The sequence below is a fragment of the Dermacentor variabilis genome, chromosome 7 (assembly GCF_050947875.1).
Source record: "Dermacentor variabilis isolate Ectoservices chromosome 7, ASM5094787v1, whole genome shotgun sequence".
Classification (NCBI taxonomy): Eukaryota; Metazoa; Arthropoda; class Arachnida; order Ixodida; family Ixodidae; genus Dermacentor; species Dermacentor variabilis.
Window position 1 is genome coordinate 57,787,414 of NC_134574.1, and position 25,088 is coordinate 57,812,501.

At 47.8% G+C, this 25,088-nt stretch overlaps 1 protein-coding gene across 3 annotated transcripts in view; it reads left to right on the forward strand.

Annotated features, from left to right (window-relative positions):
• The window catches only part of LOC142587462 (uncharacterized), a 182,471-nt gene that overhangs the window by 13,399 nt on the left and 143,984 nt on the right, over positions 1 to 25,088 (forward strand). For all 3 annotated transcript variants that reach the window (XM_075698505.1, XM_075698503.1, XM_075698504.1), the window contains exons 3-4: positions 17,475 to 17,548; positions 20,892 to 20,969. In XM_075698505.1, coding sequence (XP_075554620.1) covers positions 17,475 to 17,548; positions 20,892 to 20,969 — 152 coding nt within the window. The remainder of the gene's footprint in view (positions 1 to 17,474; positions 17,549 to 20,891; positions 20,970 to 25,088) is intronic.

A 25,088-nucleotide genomic window follows, 5' to 3' on the forward strand; every position in this document is an offset into this window, starting at 1 on the left:
GTTCCTTCGTCCTGGAAGACTGCTCTCGCACTATTCATCCCCAGACCTGGCAAAACACCTAGCATTGGCAACTTTAGGCAAATCTCGCTTACATTGTGCGTGGGTATGGTAGCGGAGCCCGCGGTCCTCAATTGACTCTGCCGATTCTTGGCGAATAACGACATTTACCCGCATAGTATGATAGGATTCAGAGCAGGCCTAGTCACGCAGCATAGTATGGAACGGATAATGCACAGGAGGCAATAATGGCGACGTTCCGGCAGCATTAAATACGGCCATGGACACTACGGAAACTTATCTCGAACCCACGGGTCTCAGATACTTTCCCTTGAAGTTGGAACTCCTACTGCACGGTCCCAAGAAACGCGATCCAATGCCCAACGGGTGGATACCGTTAGGAAACAGAGACATCAATCTATATACTCCAACGGTTGCCGCATACCAAGAGTCGATTCAATCGAGGTGCTGGGCATGATCGTTGAGTCAGGGGGTACAAATGGCACGACTATAGGCAAGCAAGTTGGAAATACTAAAAGTGCCCTTCATTTAGTTTGGAGGGCTTCAAATCGGCATCATGGACTCCAGGAGCATAGCCTCATTCGACTAATGCGTGCTTTCATTCTGTGCCACTTTACATACGGGGCAGCTATGCATCGACGGAAACGGACAGAGCGTGTTAAATTGAGTGCACAGCTTAGGAAGATTACTAAGCGGGTTCTCGGGTTACCCGTGTACACTTGTACAGAGTGCTCAATGCAGCTTGGCATTCACAATATTCTACAAGAGATTGCAGAGGCCCGTGAGCGCGCACAGCTAACTCATTTCACTACTGCGAAGGCAGGGAAATTCATAATGCAAAAAAGGGTAAGGCGTGCAGACACGGACACAAGAGAAGGAGAAGGGAGATTCATCTTGCAGGAAGCCTGACATCACCCCGACAGGGTAGCGGAGGAGTTCTCTGACGTTCCTTCGTCGATTTGTGAGAACATTACGGTCGCGCCAATACTTAGAAACATGCACTCCCATCATAATCGCGGTAGAAGGAGGGGAAGGGCGGCCAACCTCGTTAGGCAAATACACAGTGATCAGCGACAGGTCAGCTTTGTGGGTGCCGCTTCTTGTAAGGGACGTCAGGCGTTCAGCATCATCATTGTGGATGGTCGGCAATGCTGTCTCGGTTCGGACCAGGGATTCGCAAATTGCTGAACAAATGGCTATTGCACTAGCCCTGCTTGATACCTCACGGGATGTCATCTATAACGATTCAAGGTCTGCAGATAGAGCATTTCAAAAAGTCCCCGTTTCCAAACAGACCCTGAGACTTCTTCGGGGCAAAGTAATCACGCACCACTTCATTTATTAGTTTCCCGCACATCAGGGTCAGACAGAGAGTGCTCCTCCCAACCTCAACAAGTCAGCTTGGGCTGCGCGCGAACTGGCCCAAAGCGCTACCCAGAGCACAGGAACACGCCCTCCAAAGAACTCCCCAGAGAACAGGAACACGCGCTCCACCTACAACGAGATTACTAAACACTACTATCTCAGCCGTAGAACCTACTTCTTTCCTCATCAGCGGGTCAATAGAGATCAAGCACTAACGCTCCGCTTGCTACGAGCGGATGTATATCCAATCCGTGGCTCTTACATTAAATCTATCCGGATACTTACACCGATAGCACTTATCACGATTGTGGAGCGGTAGCTATATTAGAACGCATGCTCTGGCGTTGTGCCCAGTCACGCTCTATCATCGATAACAGCTGGGCCAGATGGGAGGCGGTTCTCCACAGCCCTCTTTTGGCTGACCAATTCTGGATTGTCCGACAGGCTCACGATGCGGCCGAGGGGCTTGGCCTACCAGTTACTTCGTGGGAGTTGAGCGTTTCGTGATGGCTCACAATCTGCAAAACTTTAATAAAGTTTTACCGCACCATACCATACGCATGGCTACAGATATTTATGATTATTACTAAAATAGGGATACTGAGGAGGCATGCAAAGTCATTAAAGGGATGAAAATATTTTAAGGTTTAATATGATAAGCTTTTTTACCCTTAAGACTAATGAAGAGTAATTGAGCGAACAAAGGAATTAATAATTGGATAATAGATTATTCAATAACAATGTGTAATCATTAGGAATACAATAAGTTATTCAGTTTGTTAATATATATAAATTAATTATGGAGAAATTATTAGGCGAAATATTGATTGATTAGCAATATATTGATTAAGACACATCAGGAGCTTTAACAGTTATTAACATTACTTAAGCCTAATTGCGAATATTTATGTGCGTAGCTTCAGTTGAAGCAAGAATAATAAGGGTAAAAATATTCATTATAGCTGTATTAATTTACACTCATGATATAATATACGGTTGAAATAATTCTAAGCGATAAGAATATTTCCCACTAAATAGGTTCGCGAATTGGGTTGTCAGTAAAACTATTTAGTTGGAATTATACTTGGTTGCAATAACACCTTACGTCATCCTTGACAAAGTGAGCCGCGGTGTTGATACTATCTCGATCGAGTGAGGTGGGTATTCACCGCAAGACTCAGGAAATGATGACGAAGCCGGGCATCGTGATGAAGAGAAAAATTAGAAAAGAATGTATTCATTACCTTGGTACATGGATTTGATTGTCATCTGAGTTTGTCATTTGGGCCAAGATTGCCCTAAATAAGCCCTGGCAAAAGTCTTCTAGGGAACATGTGGCAGTAGGTACTGCCCTCGACCCTGCCCTTCAGGTTTTCGTTATTTCGTCTGTCTCTTTGTGGCAGGCTGGGGGAAAAAGTGTTGACGCCCTTATAGTCTTGTGGTTGTGGACGTATTCGCCGGGGAGACTGGAAATAGGTTTTAAGGTCGACCCTGCCGTTCGGGTTTTCGTCCTTTCGTCCATTACTTTGAATCAGCTCGGGTAATAAAAGGGTTGACGCCGTCTCTGAGAAGAGGGTAGTTGACATGGGGGCGCCCGTTCGAAAGCATCTCACACCCGACAGGTGGATCACACTAGTCTGCCTAATATTGATTAAGGACTCACCCACTACCAGATGATAAGCAAGCACAGCAGATAGAATACTATCAATGAGATGCGATGCTTGGCCTTCTCTGTCATCGTGCGTTTCAAATAAAATAAAGACGTTTTTTTTTCATCCCTGATTGTTTCGTGAAGGAGGTGACAGGCACTGTCGTATCTGCCGCCCGCAAGAAGCATACATAATAGATCCCTACAAGATGATATGTCGCACTAGGCTTAAAACACTGACATCAGTCAGTGCATAACGCCGCAAGCACCGCAGCTTTATTGCAGCCTGCGTCCGTGTGTTCCGCTGCTCACGTGTCCTGATGACCATGGCAGTGCCGATGAAGGCATGATGAAGATGACGATGAAGTTGGCGATACAGCACTTCTTCCCCTCTTACAGGCCCAAGCGTTCAGGAGGCCGTCGCTGTCGGGTCGATCTTCGTAACGGTGGCGGGCTATCCGTCTGGGCCACTTCCGGACTATGTCGCGACGTGATTGGAATGCTATCTGCAGGGTTTACGGCTACCCTCTGTGTCGAGAAAGAGTCTGAGACAGTTCGACGTCTCACCTGGTCCAAGTGTCGCCGCTGAGTTCCTTTCCCGGAATCAACAGTGACCATTCTGGACCCCAGTTGATCTCGCACTACTCCTGGTATCCACCTGCGACGACTTGTTCGGAAATCGCGCATCCAGACTGGGTCACCTACCTGGACTGGAAACCCTCCAACTCGTGGTTGGATTTCTGGTGACCTTTCATCGGGAGCGATACAGTCCAGCCTTGTTCTTATTTGGTACCCCAACAAGAGTTCCGCCGGCGACTTTCAATCCTTGACGGGCGTTCGGCGATATCGACATAAAACCCGCGCTATGCGTATTTTGAGGTCTATTCCGGGGTTCTTCTTTAGTCCTTCCTTGAGCGTACGCACAGCTCGTTCGGCTAACCCATTCGACTGTGGATGATAAGGGGCTGTTGTGAGTTGTTGCACATTGTTCCGTGCCAGGAACTCACGAAAAACTTTGCCCACAAATTGTGATCCGTTATCAGAAACAAAGGTTTTTGGAAGGCCAAACCGTGCAAATATTGATCTTAGCGCGTTGGCCGTGGTTTGCGAAGTGGCAGTTTTCATTGGAATGGCTTCCATCCTCAAAGTACGCCTCCTCAAAGGCCTCAAAGTACGCCTTCAGGCGAACGCGATACGTAGGCCACGTACCTGCTGCATCGGCAAATTCCGGTGGCCGTCCAGCACTCATGCTGACGCGGGTCTTCTCACCTAGCGACGCTAGGCCTCGTCGCCACTGATATGTCGCACTAGGCTTAAAACACTGACATCAGTCAGACATAACGCCGCAAGCACCGCAGCTTTATTGCAGCCTGCGTCCGTGTGTTCCGCTGCTCACGTGTCCTGATGACCATGGCAGTGCCGATGAAGGCACGATGAAGATGACGATGGAGTTGGCGATACAGCACAAAATAGTTGCAGCAACTTGCGATGCGCGTGCCACATATATCACAGAAAATCTTGTGTGTGTTTAAGGAAATATTGAAGCTGCGCGAGCAAATGACCGTTCGCGTATCCAGTGAAAAATTTCTCAATTTCTGCTTCAAGGGGATGTGAGCGGAAGTTTATTATTTCTTTATTCCAAAGGAACCATACACTCACTATCTCATGATATACGACCACCGACGTATGCTGCATGCATTTAAAATGCGTGATTCACTAAAGCGCGGTGGATTTGCCAATGTAACAGCGATGTTCTTTTACCCATAATTTTAAATTTTTTTGTTGAGTACCTTTTTGATTTTTCGAGTGTAGATGTTCACAAAAGCGTCACCTGATATTCATGAGGGAGCATTGCCATTTTTGAGTTTTCAGGTACCCATTGGTCAATTTAGCGGACATTGCTGATTTCAGGCATATGCCACAGTTCATATTAGTCTAGATTCCTAAGCCAAACTGGGATCAGCTTTCCTGCGTCGCGCACTCATTCCTCCAACAGATGATTTCTTATTCCTCGATGTGGACCTGTCACCGTCTACACTGCAAAGTGCCCGAGTATATGCAGCGGTGACTTCGCCATTTTTTAGTGTGTCTGTGTGTGTGCTGCAACCGATTATTTATTGCGACAGAAATTATACGTACACTCAAGACGGATTTCTGCCGTCACCGTCGCCATTAGGTTCCGTATGCGTGAAAGCTTGTGAGGGTAAGCCGGCGAACGGGGCGAACGACGAGCGTGTGCTAGGAACGCGGCTCGATGCATGCACTCTGCTATGGCGCGCGAGGCAGGGGGGATGAGGCGAGCGAGGAGCGGTGTTCTTTTCTGGCGGCATCTACGGGGTCTCTATGTCCTCCTCACCCGCCGCTCCATACAGAGTGGACACAGCTGCAGCGTCTGCAACGGCGTTGGCCACGCGAATCGCGCACGCCGTAGAAGACGCCTTTGGCAGACGCCGTAGGGACGCGTTGCCTGACTGACTGAAAAAAATTATTGTTTGAAGTATTTACAGGGAGCGTGTGAAGCAGTCCTTAATGGGCCGTTTCTTATAAAGACTAGGTGGGCACCTCATTACAGGAGCCCATTGGCTGTAGCCGCGGCTCGGGCACGGCCGACCAGGGCTTCTGGCGCGCCAGGTCGGAGCAGCCGAGCAGGGCCGCCTCCCCGTCCTCCCGTGTAGGGTTAGGTGTAGGGGAAAGGTGAGGGGTTCATTGGCATGCCCACACCGTGTGGAAAATGTCCTAAGATTTTTCCTCACAGTGCGGGTACTTCCATGTGCACGCAGGGTCGAAATGTTTTTGGACTGCCGGGCACAACAGTGCTTTAGCATAGAGGCGAAGGAGTAAACGCTCCTCCGCCTTCTTGAGGCCCTTACAGGGCTTAGGAAAGATTGCATGGGGTTGGGTTGCATAGTGTTGGGTGACTTCCTTGAAGGTAAACGCCGGATTGGGGTCGGAGGCCGCAGCGACGGGAGATGAGGGCGATGCCCGGAGAGTGAGCGCGCGGGCAGAGGCGTCGGCCGCTTCGTTTCCATGGAGAGCCTCGTGCGCGGCAGTCCATATTAACGCGAAAGCGTTAAGGAGCTCACGTCGCAGAAAAGCCGAGGTCTTCGGCGTCGGTGTTGGTGGCGTTGGCCGTGAGCGATGAATCCCGGCAGGCACTTCATGAATAAAAACAACTTGCAAGAGGCGCTGGGCGGGAATCGAACCAGGGTCTCCGGAGTGTGAGACGGAGACGCTACCACTCAGCCACGATTTCGATACTTCAAAGCGGTACAAAAGCGCCTCTAGTGAATGCGGTGTTGCCTTAGAAACGAGCCGTAGAAAGTTATACTGCGGTGTATATCACTAATTATGATCACGTAACTTACAGAAGTCACAGTTACACGAGTAGCGAAGTGTGTTTCCGCTACATTTCTTCTGCGCTTTCCGCAGACGCAGAGCCATCTTGCGGCAAGTACAGAAGACCTCCTCTCAATGTACGGCGCTGCCCCGACAGGTGTCGCGCCACGCGCGCATCGGGGCTGTGCGAGGACCGGTGCGTGGCGCGTCGCGGCCCGGACTCCCTCTCTCCTGACGACGCTTCGCCTTGCTCCCTCACGGGTTGCAGAATCAATCGTCCTTCCTTTCTTTAGATCACTATCTGCCTATCTCTCTGCCCGTGCCGATCACGACGTTTGGCTGGCGTGCATCGATTCCCCCTCCGCGACACCGAGTTCTTTGGTTCTTTCCGCTTGCTCAGGCACACGTTTCGTTGCCGCGTCGAACGCTGCGTTGCTCGACGCTCACCGCGTCCGATGCGGGGCGCCTCGTAAGTGATCGCTGCGCCGTAGCCCATTCTCTTACACCCCTTGGCGGGTGATGGGAACGCTGTCGCGTTTCACTCTTGAAGGCGAAGCTTAAGCGTCCTCCAATTTTATCGTGCAGGATGCGGGGACCCCGAGATAATTGCTGTTGAAGTAAGCGGTATGCCAAATAAGGAATAAAGCCCCTTTAGATGTTTCTGCAGGCCCCTCGTGAGTCGCTAATAATAACCCGCGAGTCCTTGTCTGAGGCGGCGAGCGCGATGGCCACCTCTTCCGCATGTGTTATGCCTTGTGCATTGAACGTAAGGCCGTTAACCGCGGTGTTTTGGTGGACGACTGCGGCCGTATACCAACCCCCATGGTGTCGGCCGGAGGCGTCCACGCAGAATACTCCGTGCTTGTTGCCATATTGACGTGCCAATGCTTCCACGCGCGCGAGGCGCCGGCCACTATGGTCGTCTCGTGTCATGTTGGCCGGAAGAGGGCGCACGTGCAGGGCGTATCTCCAGATTTCGGGGATGCGCACGCGCTCTTCCGTCATTGTTGTATGGTGGATGTGTAGTCGGGCAAGAAGGCGGCAACCCGACGGCGTCTTTGAGAGTGTTGTGTAGTGGTTCGTCAAGTGTGCTTCTAGGAGTTCCGCGAAGGTTTTGACCAGTCCCAGGCCGAAGAAGCGCTGGTTGGATGTGTTGATCGGGAGGTCGAGAGCACACTTGTAAATTTTACGGAGAATCACCTCGAGGGCGTTCTCGTCAAACCTGCGAAGGTGGAGGTAAGGACTAGAGTACAACACTCGACTGGTTACGAATGTGTGCGCCAACCGCAGAGCGTCTTTGCACCGTAACCCGCCGCGTTTATTGGAAACCTGGCGGACCATGCGGCCCACCTGGTCCTCCACCTTGCGCAGTTTGGCCAGTGTTGTGTCGACTCGGCGGTGTTTATAAATAAAGAGACCGAGTACTCTGATCTGATCGAGCTCTGTGATGGGTCCATTTGGTAGGAACAGTTTGATTTTGGTAGCGCACTTCGGCGAGGGGCAAATGTGCACAAATTGTGATTTGGCTGGGGAGCATTGAAGGCCGCAGCGGCGGGCGTAGGCATCGACGGTCTGCGCCACTTGCTGCAGGTTGGCTTCTATCTCTTCTACCGATCTGTGTTTAGCCCAGGTGGTGATGTCGTCGGCATACAGTGCGTGCTGTATGCCTTCTACATTCTCCAGCTGAGCCGGGAGTTTCAGCATTGCCAAATTTAATAGTCGCGGTGGGAGGACTGCGCTCTGCGGGGTACCTCTGGTGCCTAATTGGTAGGGGCCGTGTTCTTGATCTTATATCCGGATGTACGATTGCCGGTCGGAGAGAAATTGCTTAACGTATTGAAACGTGTTGTGTCCAGAGTTGGTGCGGGATAGGTGTGTCAGAATTATGTCGTGTGTGACATTGTCGAAAGCCCCCTTCAAATCGAGGGCGAGTGCTGCCTGGTCATTGAGGGGGCATTCGACGGGATTTAGAAATTCGCGGTCTAGTTGAAGCACAACATCTTGCGCAGACCGGTGCGGGCGGAACCCGAACATGGTTTCTGAGAAAACGTTTTGGTTTTCCAGAAACTCAGGCAGCCTATCTCGCACCATAGTCTCCATTAGCTTTCCCGGACAAGACGTGAGGGAGATTGGGCGGAGGTTGTTCGTGGTTATGGCTTTCCCGGCTTTCGGAATGAAAGTGACCAGGGCGGTCTTCCATTCGATTGGGAAGGGTGCCTCACCGAGCCAGATTGAGTTTATGCATGCAAGGAGCGTCTCGTAGGCCGGGTCGGGAAGGCTGGCAAGTAATTTCACTGTTAATTTGTCCCTTCCAGGCGCCGTTGCTCGCTTCATTTTAGTGAGGGCCGCCTTCACGTCGTGAAGCTGGAACGGTTGGTCCAGCTCCGCGTTCGCGGAACCTGCATACGAGTACGCTGGCCCTCGGGGGTCCTGTTGTATACAAAGGTATTGATCGCGTAGTTTGCATGCTAATTTTGAGATGTCTCCGTCGAAGCTCTGGATAGCCCGTTGGCGATGTTTTTTGTGTCGGCTCTGGTTTGAGTCCGATCGATGAAGGCGCGAAAGAGACGCCAGGTGCTCCGGCTAGACATTTGTCTAGCGGATGTGTTGCATCGGTCCACCCATTTCGAGTCGGCGAGCTGGGTCGCGTACTCTGCTGCTCGTTGGGTGAGCTCGGCGATGCGAATTTTGAGCCTCAGATTGTGTTTTTAGCGGCGCCACCTACGGACGAGGCTTTGCCGCGCCTCCCATAGGTGCAGGAGGTGGTTGACCACCTCCGGCGTGGCCTCCGATAGTTGAACTTGAGTTTCCGTCGAACGAAGGTGTGCACCCGATTCTTGTGACCACGCGTGGTAACCTTGTTCGTGGATAGGGGCCGCATTAGTGTAGTTTTGGCGGTCCTTGGTCTAGTCGGGTAGACGGGTTTGGGCGTGGAATCTTACCAATGGTTTGCTTCTGACGGTTGTGTTGAGTATGCAGTGGTCACTGCCGAGGGTTTCTTCGGTGTTGGCCCATTCTGCGTGTGTAATGTTTTTGGTGAAGGCAAGGTCCGGACACGTGTCCCGAGTCACGGAGTTGCCCACCTGCGTTGGATATGCAGGGTCGGTGTGAAGAGTCAGGCCCAGCGTGGACGCAAGTTCCGTTAGCTTGCGCCTGCGCTTTTCTTCACGCACGTACCCCCAGAGTGTGCTGTGAGCGTTTAAATCGCCCACGATCACCAGGGGTGCTCTGCCCGCAGCCTTCAGGGCGCGACTGAAGAGGGCAGCGAAAGTTACATTTTTGAGCTTGGGAGAACATTAGATGTTGAGTAAGGGTGCGTTATGTTAAGTGGAAGAAGGATGACCATCACATAAGGAAACTCAATATTAATTTCCAAATCAACCTAGTTGGCTGCATAATCTTTTGCACGCAGATACAGGAAGCGGGGTCCTGCTGAAATCTGCTATTATTTGAAAGGGTGGCGGTGCTCCTTGGCTCCTGGAGGGCAACCACCGCGGTGAGTGAAGCGAATGTTGACACGAAAAGCCGGAGGTCCACCCGCTTAGCGCGGGAGCAGAATCCCCGGCAGTTACATTGGGTAATTTGGATGGGGGTGGCCGAATTGGTAAGGGGAGAGTGCCTAATTGGAGGGCTGTCCGCCATGGCCCTTGAAGTGAAATACCGATTGCAGGGAGACTGCTCCGCAGGCAGCACTCGCGGGGAGGGGAGCATCCTCCATTCCGAAGAGCGAGAAGCTGTCATTGTCTTCTACTTCAGTTTCAATGGTGCGGCGCGACCGTTTAGGACAGCGGCCAGACACGTCTTTGATAAGACCGCCGGTTCTTCGGACGCCACGCGAGGATTGCGCATGTGCTGTGCCACGATTGTCGGTATGTTTTCAGTTATTTTGGTGATGGCGCAGGTGGTTGCCGCGGAAATTTTACTTTCTAGGGTGTTGAAATGGGCGTCTAAGCGGGCCTCTAAACGGTCCTCAAGTGCAGCTTCCGCGCTCACTCTCCATAGCCTCGGTTGCGGGGGTAGAGGGGGGAGTGGTAGGCTGTTTTAACTGCGAGTCCAGGAGCGTAATTTTTTTGAGCAGCATCTCAATTTGGCACTCGAGAGCTGCTATCTGGGCTTGCTCGGCACTGCGTGCCGCAGGGGGGGATGAGGTAGGGGAAGAGGAGGCAGCTCTGCCCGTACCGCTCACCTGCGTTCCGTGTTTCACGGCGTTGGCACAGGCCCAGGCCTCTCCTCGTGGTGGCGACGTCGACAGCTTTCCAGTGCCGCCGTGTGGTGGCGGCTGCGTCGGCAGTCGCTTGCTGGCTCCTCCGGTAGGTGGCACCGGCTTCTCGGTGTTGCTGTCGTCTTGGCTCGGTGACTCACCGGGGAGGCCAAGATGGCGGCTCTTCTTCTTGGCCGCCATTTTCCTCTTTGTCCCGCCCTTCGGGGCGGCCATCTTGTGTGTGCGGAATTTTTCCGCACACTCCCGTGAGTTTGTGGCGCGTCCGCCGCCACAAACAGAGCACCCTGGGACACACTCGTCAGGGGCCCGCACCCCCTCCACAAGCGGGGCTTGTTGCCCGCACAGTCCGCACGTGTTCTGCTGCGTGTTGGGACAAGCATCCGCTCGGTGACCGACAGCCCCACAAAGGCCGCAGGCCGGGATTGTCCGGTAGTAGGTTTGCACTGGGATGAGCATGTTCTCATAGTGCACAAAACGCGGTTTCTCTCTCCCGGCGAAGGTTACCCGAGCTTTGTTCGAGGAGCCGAATTTCCTCACCTCGACAATGGTGCCTGCTCTCCATTGCACCTGCTCTCGAAGTGAATCAGTGGTGTAAGAGTTGCTGACGAAGATGACGCCGTGGCAGATATCGCCTCCGTCTTGCCTAAGGTATCCGCGGAGCGGAATCGCCCCACGCTCGCTGTTGATTGAGAAGTCCCCGAGGAGCCGATCTGCGGCCGCTGGGTTCGGGGTGTGGATCAATATCAGGTTCTGTTACGCAAAAGGTCATATCAAAAGGCACATCAAGTTCTGTTACGGCAGAACCGTAACAGACCTTGCCACCTCAGGCCCTAGGTAGGTCGTAATGGCGGCACTGTAGCGGTTCTCCGAAAAGGCTTGGTGCAGCGACACGTGTTCACGTGGCTTGAGCACGACCACGAGGCTTCCAGTTGGTAAGGGCCTTGCGTTTGCTTCTCGCAGCATGCGAGCCGGGAGGCTGCGTATTGCAGGCCAGTGTGTCGGAGGCTGGGGCGGCGATGGACGCCGCCGTCTTGGCTTGAACGAGCGAGCGACGCACGACCACTTCATTGAGAGATTGGTGCCGAAATGTCGGAATAGGAGCGGAGTTTTCATCTTCTGATGTTGAAACCGTCGTCCAGGCCAAAGCTTCGGGAACATAACCCCTCAGGAATGACGTGGGAGCCGTCATTTTATCTCTGGAGGCCGGTTCCACGCCACCGGGCGTCGGCGTCGCCGTGTGGCCTAACGGCGTCGCCCCCGTAGGCGGGTGTAATTCGGTCGTAAAATCTTCAAAAGTGGTCCCACCTGGTGTACATTAGTATTCACGTGGTCCAGACGGTTTGTTGCGTCGATTGACGTCGGTCTTGCTGGGGTGCAGAAGATTGAGCCGTGACTCCGGCCGAAAATCGACGGAGCCAATACACCACAAGTCTTCCGCCGTCGGGCGCTAGCAGCGTCGCTCCGCGTTTCCGGCGCTCGTGTGTCTTGAAAGCGGTCCTCGATGTGCCTAAGTGCGCGCCCGCGCAGGCTTCATCTTCAAACCGATCTGTGATGCTTGCAGAGTGCGCGTAAGGGCGGTAGCTTCGTATGCGCTGTGCTTTCGACGTTTCGTACGCGTTGAAGCTACAGATGCACGGAGATCAATTGGCTCGCGGCTTCCGCCTCGATTACTGACGGCAGTGTTTTCAAAGATAGTTTCCGTTGTCATCGAGCGATGTGTCCATGTTCACCTGTGTGCGTGACACCGTGCTGGTTAATTCTGTTAAAAGAAACTGACGAGCCATTTTGTTTGAATCCATAATAGCATGTGTAAACGCGACTGAACAAGGACTTAGAAAGAAGCAGACACACAAGGACAGAGCTGTCTCGATTTGTCTGTTTCTTTCTACGTTCACGTTGAGTCACGCTTACGCATTCCATCATTGTTAATTTACTTAGTAAGCAAATGTTTGAAAGTTTATACGGCTGCTAAAACTACTATACTTACTTCGTATCATCATCATCATCAGCCTAGTTACGCCCACTGCAGGGCAAAGGCCTCTCCCATACTTCTCCAACTACCCCGGTCATGTACTAATTGCGGCCATGTTGTCCCTGCAAACATCTTAATTTCATCCGCCCACCTAACTTTCTGCCGCCCCCTGCTACGCTTCCCTTCCCTTGGAATCCAGTCCGTAACGCTTAATGACTATCGGTTATCTTCCTCCTCATTACATGTCCTGCCCATGCCCATTTCTTTTTCTTGATTTCAACTAAGATGTCGTTTACCCGCGTTTGTTGCCTCACCCAATCTGCTCTTTTCTTATCCGTTAACGTTACACCCATCATTCTTCTTTCCATAGCTCGTTCCGTCGTCCTCAATTTCAGCAGAACCCTTTTCGTAAGCCTCCAGGTTTCTGCCCCATATGTGAGTACTGGTAACACACAGCTGTTATACACTTTCCTTTTGAGGGATAGTGGCAACCTGCTGTTCATGATTTGAGAATGCCTGCCATTGTTATTCTTCTGGTTATTTCAGTCTCATGATCCGGATCCGTGGTCACTACTTGCCCTAAGTAGATGTATTCCCTTACCACTTCCAGTGCTTCGCTACCTATCGTAAACTGCTGTTCTCTTCCGAGACTGTTAAACAATACTTTAGTTTTCTGCAAATTAATTTTCAGACCCACCCTTCTGCTTTGCCTCTCCAGGTCAGTGAGCATGCATTGCAATTGGTCTCCTGAGTTACTAAGCAAGGCAATATCATCAGCGAATCGCAAGTTGCTAAGGTATTCTCCATCAACTTTTATCCCCAATTCTTCCCACTCCAGGCCTCTGAATACCTCCTGTAAACATGCTGTGAATAGCATTGGAGATATCGTATCTCCCTGTCTGACGCCTTTCTTTACAGGGATTTTGTTACTTTCTTTGTGGAGGACTACGGTGGCTGTGGAGCCGCTATAGATATCTTCCAGTATTTTTACATATGGCTCATCTACACCCTGATTCCGTAATGCCTCCATGACTGCTGAGGTTTCGACTGAATCAAACGCTTTCTCGTAATCAATGAAAGCTATATATTAGGGTTGGTTATATTCTGCACATTTCTCTATCACTTGATTGACAGTGTGAATATGGTCTATTGTTGAGTAGCCTTTACGGAATCCTGCCTGGTCCTTTGGTTGACAGAAGTCTAAGGTGTTCCTGATTCTATTTGCGATTACCTTAGTAAATACTTTGTAGGCAACGGACAGTAAGCTGATCGGTCTATAATTTTTCAAGTCTTTGGCGTCCCCTTTCTTATGGATTAGGATTATGTTAGCGTTCTTCCAAGATTCCGGTACGCTCGAGGTTATGAGCCATTGCGTATACAGGGTGGCCAGTTTCTCTAGAACAATCTGACCACCATCCTTCAACAAATCTGCTGTTACCTGATCCTCCCCAGCTGCCTTCCCCCTTTGCATAGCTCCTAAGGCTTTCTTTACTTCTTCTGGCGTTACCTGTGGGATTTCGAATTCCTCTAGGCTATTTTCTCTTCCACTATCGTCGTGGGTACCACTGGTACTGTATAAATCTCTATAGAACTCCTCAGCCACTTGAACTATCTCATCCATATTGGTAACGATATTGCCGGCTTTGTCTCTTAACGCACACGTCTGATTCTTGCCTATTCCTAGTTTCTTCTTCACTGTTTTTAGGCTTCCTCCGTTCCTGAGAGCCTGTTCAATTCTATCCATATTATAGTTTCTGATGTCCGCTGTCTTACGCTTGTTGATTAACTCAGAAAGTTCTGCCAGTTCTATTCTAGCTGTAGGGTTAGAGGCTTTCATACATTGGCGTTTCTTGATCAGATCTTTCGTCTCCTGCGATAGCTTACTGGTTTCCTGTATAACGGCGTTACCACCGACTTCTATTGCGCACTCCTTAATGATGCCCATGAGATTGTCGTGCATTGCTGCAACACTAAGGTCCTCTTCCTGAGTTCAAGCCGAGTACCTGTTCTATAGCTTGATCCGGAATTCCTCTAGTTTCCCTCTTACCGCTAACTCATTGATTGGCTTCTTGTGTACCAGTTTCTTCCGTTCCCTCCTCAAGTCTAGGCTAATTCGAGTTTTTACCATTCTATGGTCACTGCAGCGTACCTTGCCGAACACGTCTACATCTTGTATGATGCCAGGGTTCGCGCAGAGTATGAAGTCGATTTCATTTCTAGTCTCACCATTCGGGCTCCTCCACGTCCACTTTCGACTAACTCGCTTGCGGAAAAAGGTGTTGATTATCCGCATATTATTCTGTTCTGCAAACTCTACTAATAATTCTCCTCTGCTATTCCTAGAGCCTATGCCATATTCCCCCACTGACTTGTCTCCAGCCTGCTTCTTGCCTACCCTGGCATTGAAGTCGCCTATCAGTATAGTGTATTTTGTTTTGACTTTACCCATCGCCGATTCCACGTCTTCATAAAAGCTTTCGACTTCCTGGTCATCATGACTGCATGTAGGGGCATAGACTTGTACCACCTTCAATTTGTACCTCTTATTAAGCTTCACAACAAGACCTGCCACCCTCTCGTTAATGCTATAGAATTCCTGTATGTTACCAGCTATTTCCTTATTAATCAGGAATCCGACTCCTAGTTCTCGTCTCTCTGCTAAGCCCCGGTAACGCAGTACATGCCCGCTTTTTAGCACTGTATATGCTTCTTTTGTCCTCCTAACCTCGCTGAGCCCTATTATATCCCATTTACTACCCTCTAATTCCTCCAATACCACTGCTAAACTCGCCTCGCTAGATAGCGTTCTAACGTTAAACGTTGCCAGGTTCAGATTCCAATGGCGGCCTGTCCGGCTATACTTCGTATAGCTTTCTACTAATGTGCATTCGCAATCAGTGCTTCATCTTTCCGGCGGAACTGCGAATTTTAAAATCAGCTATGCATGTGGTGGGCGAATTTCCAAAATTTAAATGCGACGTGTATCACTTTTGCGTTTTCTTGACATTCGATAGGAGTGTTCATTATTGATATTTTGTTATTGTTCTTCTTAGTTTAAATAAAAGGCATAAAAACACTCAGTGCAGTCTACAGGAAGGAAGAAAGATGCAGGTTTGATTGTTCGAAACGATGCTCCTGCAGAGGAGCCGCTTTCCTGCGAAGAGGCTTAACGAACGCATGGAGAGCTCAACAACTTTGCCATTCATGCAGGAGGACCTTGTCGTTAGGCTGCCTATGAATAGGAGTTCTTGATTTAGGCAAAGAAAGGTAACCATCTTTAAATATAGCGCGCCAGCGCTTCTCACAGGCCTCAGTTTTTTTAGACTTGCTAAGGAAACAGCGTCTTCTACCATTGTTTTTTAAAGAAACAAAGTGCCAGTTTCTGTTGATGTTTTTTTAAGAATAGCGCATTTGTCAAAACGTATATTTTAGCGTAACTGTTTTGCTTACAGGAACAGAATTCTACTGAAGCTCCTAGTTGACGTCAGACTTGAAATACTGATTATACAGGCTATCCGCCAGGATGCTGCCTCTTCGTTGTGAAGCGGTGAAGGCGTATTGTACTCAAGCAATTTGATAAAGCACTGTACAATTACTTATTGGAAACATGCTCGACAGGGATCGATCTGTCCACTGTATTATTACACCATCTCTGTGACCTCTGCAGTTTTGGTTGGACTATGTCCTCGTCATCCAGTTGACTACTGCATTGTTTTCTGATTTCCCAGTTGACTACTAAAGTGTCGCCATGTTCAGCGCGGCTTTGATGAAACCATCTCCGGGATTTACCATATTAACTATTGCTATATATCTGGGGCCAGCCTACTTTTGGTAGCACCATATCCGGGATCGGCCTAGCTTTACTTAAACCCATTCCACCACCGCTGAAGTTTAGAATAGGTGGTGTCCAAATACACGCTCCAGTTATTGCTTCGTCCAGGTAATACAAACAGCTCCCGTAGACCAAGCTTTTCCTGACCGCGTGATACGGAAGCTACTTGTAATGAGGATACATCTCCTAGAGGTCGTGTTTTAAACCTAACTTATATTAGCGTCTTCTCTGTTGCCCCAGATTGCGGTTACATCGTCTCCAAAACGACCCTAGTTTTCATAACGCCATCTCCCGGATTGGTTGAATTGGTTGTTCTGCAGTCTTTGCAAGCAGCCGACTTAACTGGGCAATAAACAAGCCAACCGATGTACAGAAAACAATGCCGGCACAGGCATCGAAAGCTTAGCGTAAGGGTCACTGCACTTATGCGTAATTTGCACAGTTAAGATGCGTGCGAACAATAATTCCAGGCTACGTATATGACTAAATCAGGGGCTTACCTTACGAGAATCTGCCCATAATTAATGCTTTCTCTGCACTTAGCAGGCATTCTGAAAACGCGAAAAGATGTTCAAGTAATTGCCTACTCGTTTGAAAACACATCTGCAAGAGCACTGTTTATTTTACAGAAATACGGCAAACTGTTAAAAAACATTAGTAAATGGAATTTCATATTATTGGAGCCCATATTTATGATATTTGTGTTGCGTAACAGCATTACTTTATTAGAATGGCTCGCTCTCTTAGCATTCGTGAAAGCGAACGGTGAGATGAGACCATCTGTACCTCACTACTTTATGATAGACTGCGCTTATGTATTATTCTCGTCATAAAGGGCCCTCGATTGTAATGATTCACTACCTAAATAACGACTGCTTTTCTCCTAATCAAAGGCAAGTTAATACATATTATTGGATCTACAGTACACACAACTAATTCAAGTACGAAAACAGATGAACATATAGTACAGGCCTATATTAAACTAAAAAGAAAAACGTGGCTGACTGAAATGTATTTGAAAATTTGATGTTAAAATAAGTGTCCTACATTTGTGCTTGCATACCATATTCTTTTCTTCCAGGAAAAGTGAGCGAAATTACGCAAGATTGATTTCTTCAAAACGTGAGCCTGTTATGCGGGTGAGCCCTGACCTCGGTAAGTTGAATATGTCTGCCACTGTAAATATCGAAGGAAACATGTTTTTAAAGGTCTGACTAAGTGCTGACTATTAGAGCTCTAAGCACTCATATATGTATCCTATTCCATCGTGGGCTGTTGTATTTTGCTCACTGTTTTTGAGAAGCTGTTCTGTTACGTGGGAGTCCTGGGTTGGCCTTAGACTTCTCAAATGTGTACTGACTGATTACGCAGTGTTGGAGTACAATGAAATGTAGTTTGGTTTATTACTCATGACGCAAATATATTTCTACATGGACCTGTTGCAGCAGTAAGTTAGGCAGCATTTCGCAGTCTCCGCAATGCTTGTGTGAGGTGTTACTGTGTGCGTTTTTGCAAGCTGGCTTCACGGCCTTGAGTACAAATGTTTGATTATTATGGCAAATGGCGCTTATGCATAAGCCATTTGGATGCGAGTGATGTCACCCATCTGCAGTAGAGATATACGTGTAGTAAAAGGTGATATTTTAGGACTGTGTGCTCAAGGCAACATCATGTGGAAATAATGTGGAAATAACTAGTAAACAAACCAAGGGTTTACTGAACAGTTGCCTTCGACCCCGACCCCGACCCCCCTAAAGGAAATCACGTACTCGTGGCGCCTGCGGCAGAAAGGATGTTCCACATCCGCCGCCAAGGTTTGTGAGTGGTGGCGCTGACTATCACTCCCAAGGCTAGTTCTAGTAGTAACACATAAATACCTCAGAAAGTGGATGGGAGAACGGCGCCGCGGTAGCAAAATAGCTACATCATCGCACGCGTGACGCGAAGACGTGGGATGGTTCCCCACCTACATCAAGTTGTTCTCTCATCGACATTGAATTCTATTATTTTTAATTTCTTTATTTCAAGTAGTCAATACAAGTAATTTCCCCCGTGTTGTCCTTGGTGAGTTTGTTGGCTTTTTATGTTATGCAAATCAAGTAATATAAAGAAGATTTCGTTACGAGAAAGTTGTGCAACACAAGACACAAGAGTATTGTGTTTGCAGAACTACCAAATGTGTCAGGTCTGATTACGCTATAGAAAATTGTTTAAATGATGCTAGTTTATCGCGGAACTGACTCCCCTAGCAATACGAAATCTTACCTGACCGCTACCATGTGGTTTTGCGCTATAGGCACTAAGTGCAACATAAATCGAAACGATCCAGAGGAACACGGTGGTTCTTAAAGGGCTCATCGACAGGCCACGTGCGTACTTTGGTTTTACACAACAAATTGTAGTTCACCGTTATTGGAGGATGCTGTCACAAAAAAATGATTATTTTGGTGCATTATTAAAGGATGAATCGAACTGTCAGGTTGACTTGCCGACATGAGGTGAGCGTCACTGCCAACGTAGACACTGTCTTATGCCCCAACTAGCGTCCGCAAGTTACTGTCTTTCCTTTCTTTCTCTTTTCTCCCATACTAGGGCAGAGCGAGTGCGTGAGTCTTTTTTTTTTCTCCTGAGCCCAGCCAAATTCTTTTCCTTACATTCCTTATTCTGCTGCGTGGCCCACTCCTAGTGACTGTGGTGCGGTTTCTGCATTAGACGGTTTACCGAGGTCGTGTGACATAACAAGGGACGTTGCGAGCAGTGCGTTTTACGTAGAAGCATTTGCTGCGCCTGTGAATTTGATATCCGCCAGGAAGCGGGGCTCCCTCGAAAGAAAGTGTTCAGAGACTTCTGTTTTAAATACTGCCTGGTGTCATGCCGTACAGCCGCTTGATCCTTCTCAGGTACGACTGCCACGGCGTGATTTGAAGGCTTGTAAACAAAAACTGTATGGCATAAAAAAAGTGTACGGAGTACATATATATATATATATATATATATATATATATATATATATATATATATATATATATATATATATATATATATATATATAATCGTATGATATTAACCATATAATACCAGCAGGTAATGCAACGCAAGAAAGCATAACGTTAGTAACTGAGCCTTTAGTGGAAGCTAACGGGTAATGCGAAGACAATCTGCCACGGGTGTGTTGTTTTCGATGGCTTTACGCGCAGAAACCCTGATCTGATTATGAGACACACCGTAGTTAGGTATTTCGCTCCGATGGAAATTAAGCCGCCTCGACCATGATTTGATCCCGCGACCTCTTGCTTAGTAGCGGAATACCATAGTCGCTAAGCAACCGCGGCGGAACAATGCTACAGGTGGCTGCCAAAGCGAACCAAATCATATGACGCCATGACAAATTCAAACCATAAAATGCATGCGCTTAAAATTGTTTCTTTTTAATTGAAATATAGAAATCTTAAAAAAAATTGTTATAAAGTTTACTGAAATACATCGTGTCACAGGTGGGAACCAAACCGTGAACTTCGCAGGGAGGTCGTAGCACTATTCGACGTGTACAAGTGGCGACGGAGACATTACTTGCACGACAAATCAAGCACAACATCCAAGCATAGCGATAATCAGGTTTGCTAATTGTGCCTATAATTATTCGCTTTAGCACACTAGTTGAAATTGCCAGGGAACTACATACATTGGATACCATTATGAAACATGGCCATAGATTATAAAGGCCAAGTGCTGCCGCCATCAATGCATATCTGGCTACTCATCTCGGCTGCACCGTCCACTTGCGACATCCGCACGATGAAGCAGCCATCGCCTTCTGCACATATTCTAACATGGCTTGTCTACTCTGATCACGAGGCAATCACTCCTATCGCATTGTATAGCATTTACTCGAGTCCATCTAGGGATCCTCATAATAAAGTGTATTGTTCACCGCGAGCTTGCGAACATGGAAGTTGAATAATGTTTGCTGCTTTGCGAGTCCCCCGCGAAATGTCTGGCATCCAGAATGTATAGCACAAGACCAGCGGTGGCCGCCGCGTTTGTCGCGACACGATAGACTGCAGACAATGGACCGAGTTCCTTCCCTTGCCGCAGTATTGGCCTACCTTTCTAGTAACACCAATCTCCGAAGGTGCCCGCCAGCTCGCAGGGAGCCTTTCAGATACCGCTTTCCAGACAAAAGCTGTCACAACCCCGTTATATTTCACCTATCCCCGGTGCTTACGCCACACGCGCGTAGTACAGTGACTCGCCGTCACCGCCAGGGAGGTTGTCGCGTCCATCGTCCACAGGTGTAAGGAATATTATAGTTATTTCTTTTATGAAATAAAATTTTTGTAAACGCAGCTATTTGAATATGTTCTCGCTAACGTTGTGACGTAAAGAGAAAATGCTTAGTACGGCCATTGCGAATAATATATCAACATAACGCGCGGCTCTGGACGCACATGCAGCATACTAGTATGTCAACCTCCACACTATTTCATTTTTTTTTTAGCACAACGAGGGCTTGACTATACTTTACATTTCTGGACACTAAAGGAGCACTGCGTTGTATTTCTCCTCGTGCTGGCTGGTAAGCTCATTTCCATGTTGATATCCATCTGCCATATCCAAATGTGATATTTGTGATGGCAGCCGACTTTTAAATAGCATTATTTGTACCTATAGGCATAGAAGATTTCTTGAATTCATTATTGTCTTTTTATTATTATAACACTAATTCTTGTCGCATACAATATTATGGAGCTAGAAATATTTGTCCGATAATGTACATTAGATATCAAAGCAAAAGAGTGAATGCAAACAAATGCATCCGGAATATATGACAATGAGAGCTTCATTTGATATTATTCGTTCTCGTTTGCGCCAGTGCGCATTGCAACATCGCAAGCGGACAACCGACTTCTTGTAGACGCATACAGCTCATATTTCAGTAGCACTTGATGCTTAGTTATTTTATATTTTTGCGATTTTTACTGCTCAGTTAGAACAAGCTAGAATGTAAACTCGCCGGGAATCATTTATTTGCTGCTGCGGCTGGCACCTTTTCTTCAGCTATAGATTTGTCGTACAAAATATAGTAGCAATTCTAATCGACACTCCACATCAACCTACCTAGCTAAACTAGATTCGAATTCAGCTTACTCTTACATAGACTATATATGTTCTAGCGGTATCTTTCAGTCAGTACAGGGCTTCCGAGCAAGTTCTTTGGGCACTTCCGCTGTACATTGGAACGAACGCGAAAGAACGAAGTTTTGGCATTTATAAGTATATAACCGTCTCGACACAAGCTAAAAAGGTCAGTGCAACAAGCTTAGATTTTCACTGCATTCACGTGAGAAATTAGTCGTGCCTACCTAATACATGCACATGCGCTCAATGTGAACTGATTTTCTTCTCGCCTACATGTTCTCTTTTCACAATACGGTAAACTAATACGCGAAAATCAGAAGAAAGACTTTATATGAGAACCCGCATTGGTATGCGCTTCACTGCACAGACTCACGTATTCGGGGTGATACATCTCTCTTGTAAAGCGCCGCGTGATCTTCTTACTTCTGATGTTTTGCAACAACCAAAGCTTAAAAAGAACATGGCTTACTTATAGCCCTGACCATGGCGGTTGTGGTCGTATCTGTAAAGTATTACTTAAACTGACGCAACAGTAGCAAGTGAAAATAAAGAAATAAAAAAAATGCTCGAGCCTTTTGTAGTGTAGTCACCTGGCCTGTCAAGGAGAACGTCGCATGCCGGACACATGTCTCTTACATGTGGCACCTGCCATGCATATTAGCCAGCACCACAGCGAACTGACTAAGTCCGTTGAAATACTGACTCAGCAATACCGTACTCAGAAAATGCACCACCAAGCAAGAAAAGATGAGGTGCAGAATTCACGGTGAGCTACGGTTCCCAATGAAAAAGGACGTGGCCGCACTGACGTAGATAGATGTAAGTCACTGGAGCTTTTATAGCAAAATGCGCACTGATATGCTACATAGCACCGTTACATATATCCATGGCGATGCATTTCTCACACATTGCCTAAGCAGCGGACAGTAGCTCAGCTGTGGTTCTTCGAATATCACGGGTAATATATGGCGAATTTATGCATTTCATCATCCGTTGGATAAATGAAGAACTGCGGCTGCTACGAGGCATGCCAGGGACTGTTATAGGATGGTAGAATTGGAGATAAGTTGCGATCAAACAGTCCAATCGGTAACTAGGCGATAACAGCGATAACTCCCCATCTGATATCACGTGTGCACGCTGATTATGCATAATTTTACCGAACAAAACAAAAATACTTATTTGCGATTGGACGCTTTTTGGCCGTTAGCCCTCTGCAATTGGTCAAAAATTTTCGCGCTGCTCCCACCTCACATGCCTGTCGCGCGACATCACAAAACCGCGAAGACTCACCGCGTCAAAGTGACGTGTACGCGTTAAAGATGCATTAATATGTCGACCAAAACTAAATTTTCTTCGGAATAGGCGCAGGCTGCCCCGTTCTGAAAAGAATAAAACATGGCCGCCGCCGATCGCTCAGGCACTGGCTACTCGCACCTGCCGGAGAGCGTGGGTTTATTTGCGTACAATAAAATTTCTTGCGTGGCCATGCAACGTTTTCGAGCACTTTGGGGACTTTTACGACCTTGCTTTACCAACTCTTTGACGAGGATCTGTCTTAGCTGCAATTTTAACCTTCCGTTGCATGCCGCCGCGATTTTTGACCAGCCACCCCAAGCTAGTGAGGGAAAACGGACCAACCGCAGACGCCGGGACCACCCTCTTCATCCTGTTATCGATTTTGAGTGCACTGGCTCAGCCGCATCGAATCCCTCTCCCCTTGAGCTTGCTCTTCGCCTCTTCGCACCCAATTAGATAAGGCAACCTGCTCAGTTTAGGCAATGATATTCGTTTTTAAGCAAACAAAAGTAACCTCCTATAATCGAGGGCAGAATTTGATTGGTCTTTTCATACAAAACTGCGGGTAACGGCCCGGTGCTTTTGTCGGCGGTTACGCAAACTTCACTTCCGGAGATTGGAATAAAAACACATTGGAATAGTTTTACGTTATATGGCCCCTGGATACGCACAACTGTGCTTGATACTATGAAGTATTTTTTTTCCTGTGGAACGTTTACATTATCAAGCACACACCCAACAAAGTTATTCAATGCAGTGTTAGCGTTTATGCAATATACCGCATATAAGAGGACAATTGCGCTAGTTAGTAACCCATCATCTTATTAGGAGCGCACCTCATGAAATGTCACAAGAACTTGGATGCAAAATTATTTCTACTAACTATTATGTATTATTTTTTAAATATCCTTATTACATACACAGCAGATCACCAACGCGTGACAGAAAATTGCACTTGATGATAGCAAAAAAAGAAACTCGGTAACTTACTCCGAGCTGCACCTATTTTAATGCTCACAATGCTCGTGAAAAACAAAACACTGGTGCTCACTCTACATCGCCGTATACCCAAAAGTAACTCACACGTAGTACCGCGTGGCAGGTTCCAACGACTTGTCGAATCATAAAGCCTTTGTAATGACATCCGTTGCGACCAGAAAGCAGAATATCTGTGCTTTGTCGAGTGAAATGTAGACAAGAAAAAAAAGAAAAAAGTTGGCTCGTGTCGGTCAATCTGGGTCATTGATGCATCGAAGACTGCGAAGCTCTGTGTAAATAAAGTCATTTCTGCAATCCTTCGTAGGAAGTGCGAAGGTCTGTTTGTAGTTCTTAATGACAATTTCTCACCCATGCCGACTGCGTGTTCTCGCCGACGCCCTGATCATACGGTCACTACTAGGCTAACGCGCAGGGTATGTAGCTGCACCACAACGTCTTTTTCGCCGCAGCAGCCTAGACTTCTGAGCGTTAATCTGAAGTCGGTAAAATGTGAGGTGAAAAACTGTAAGTAGGCGTTACTGGATTAAAAAAAAGAGGGGGGCGGAAAAGTGTTGCCTATTAAGGTCAATTATGCGCAGGTAACACAGTTTTTTTTTCAAATTAATGGCAATTACATGTAGCATTTCAAAGAAAAAAAATTCTGGACTTCTACGCAGGTTGCGTTGCCGGCTCGTCTTTGGCATTTGCCAACGAGCACTCAGCCTTATCTTGCGGACGTTCCCTTACTCACTTCGGCGAAAACTGAAGTAATGAAGTCTGATTTTCAAAAGAATTGCTACAACGCATTCTCCTCTTTCAGCTCATCTTGCCTTGCGTCGATGGAGACATCAAAGCGATTGCACCACGTCTAGCAAAAAAAAAAAAGGACAGAAAGGTAGCCCATGAAGAAATTTTTACTATTGGGCACCGCTACCTATAACAAAAGTTCAGATAAAAAAGAGAATCAAGGCTTTATTAACGAGATCGCAGGTGCGATGTATTTTACATTGAGTGGAGAAAACATTTCCAAGAAGCTGATATACCCGAAAAACGGTGCGAAGAGGAGTCGCCACTGGTTTGCGCTGCTGGCGTAAAAGAGCGATGTGCATGACCGCAGCATCGCCTGAAGTTATCCTCAAGCTGTAGATTTCGACGCCACACCGAACTAAGCTTTCGTTCTTTTTTTTTTTTTGGCTGGAAGTCTCGTAGTGGGTAGGCCTTCCTACACGGTGTTGGAAGGTTCCTGGTTTCATCCCCACCTCCAGGCACCCACCGGTTT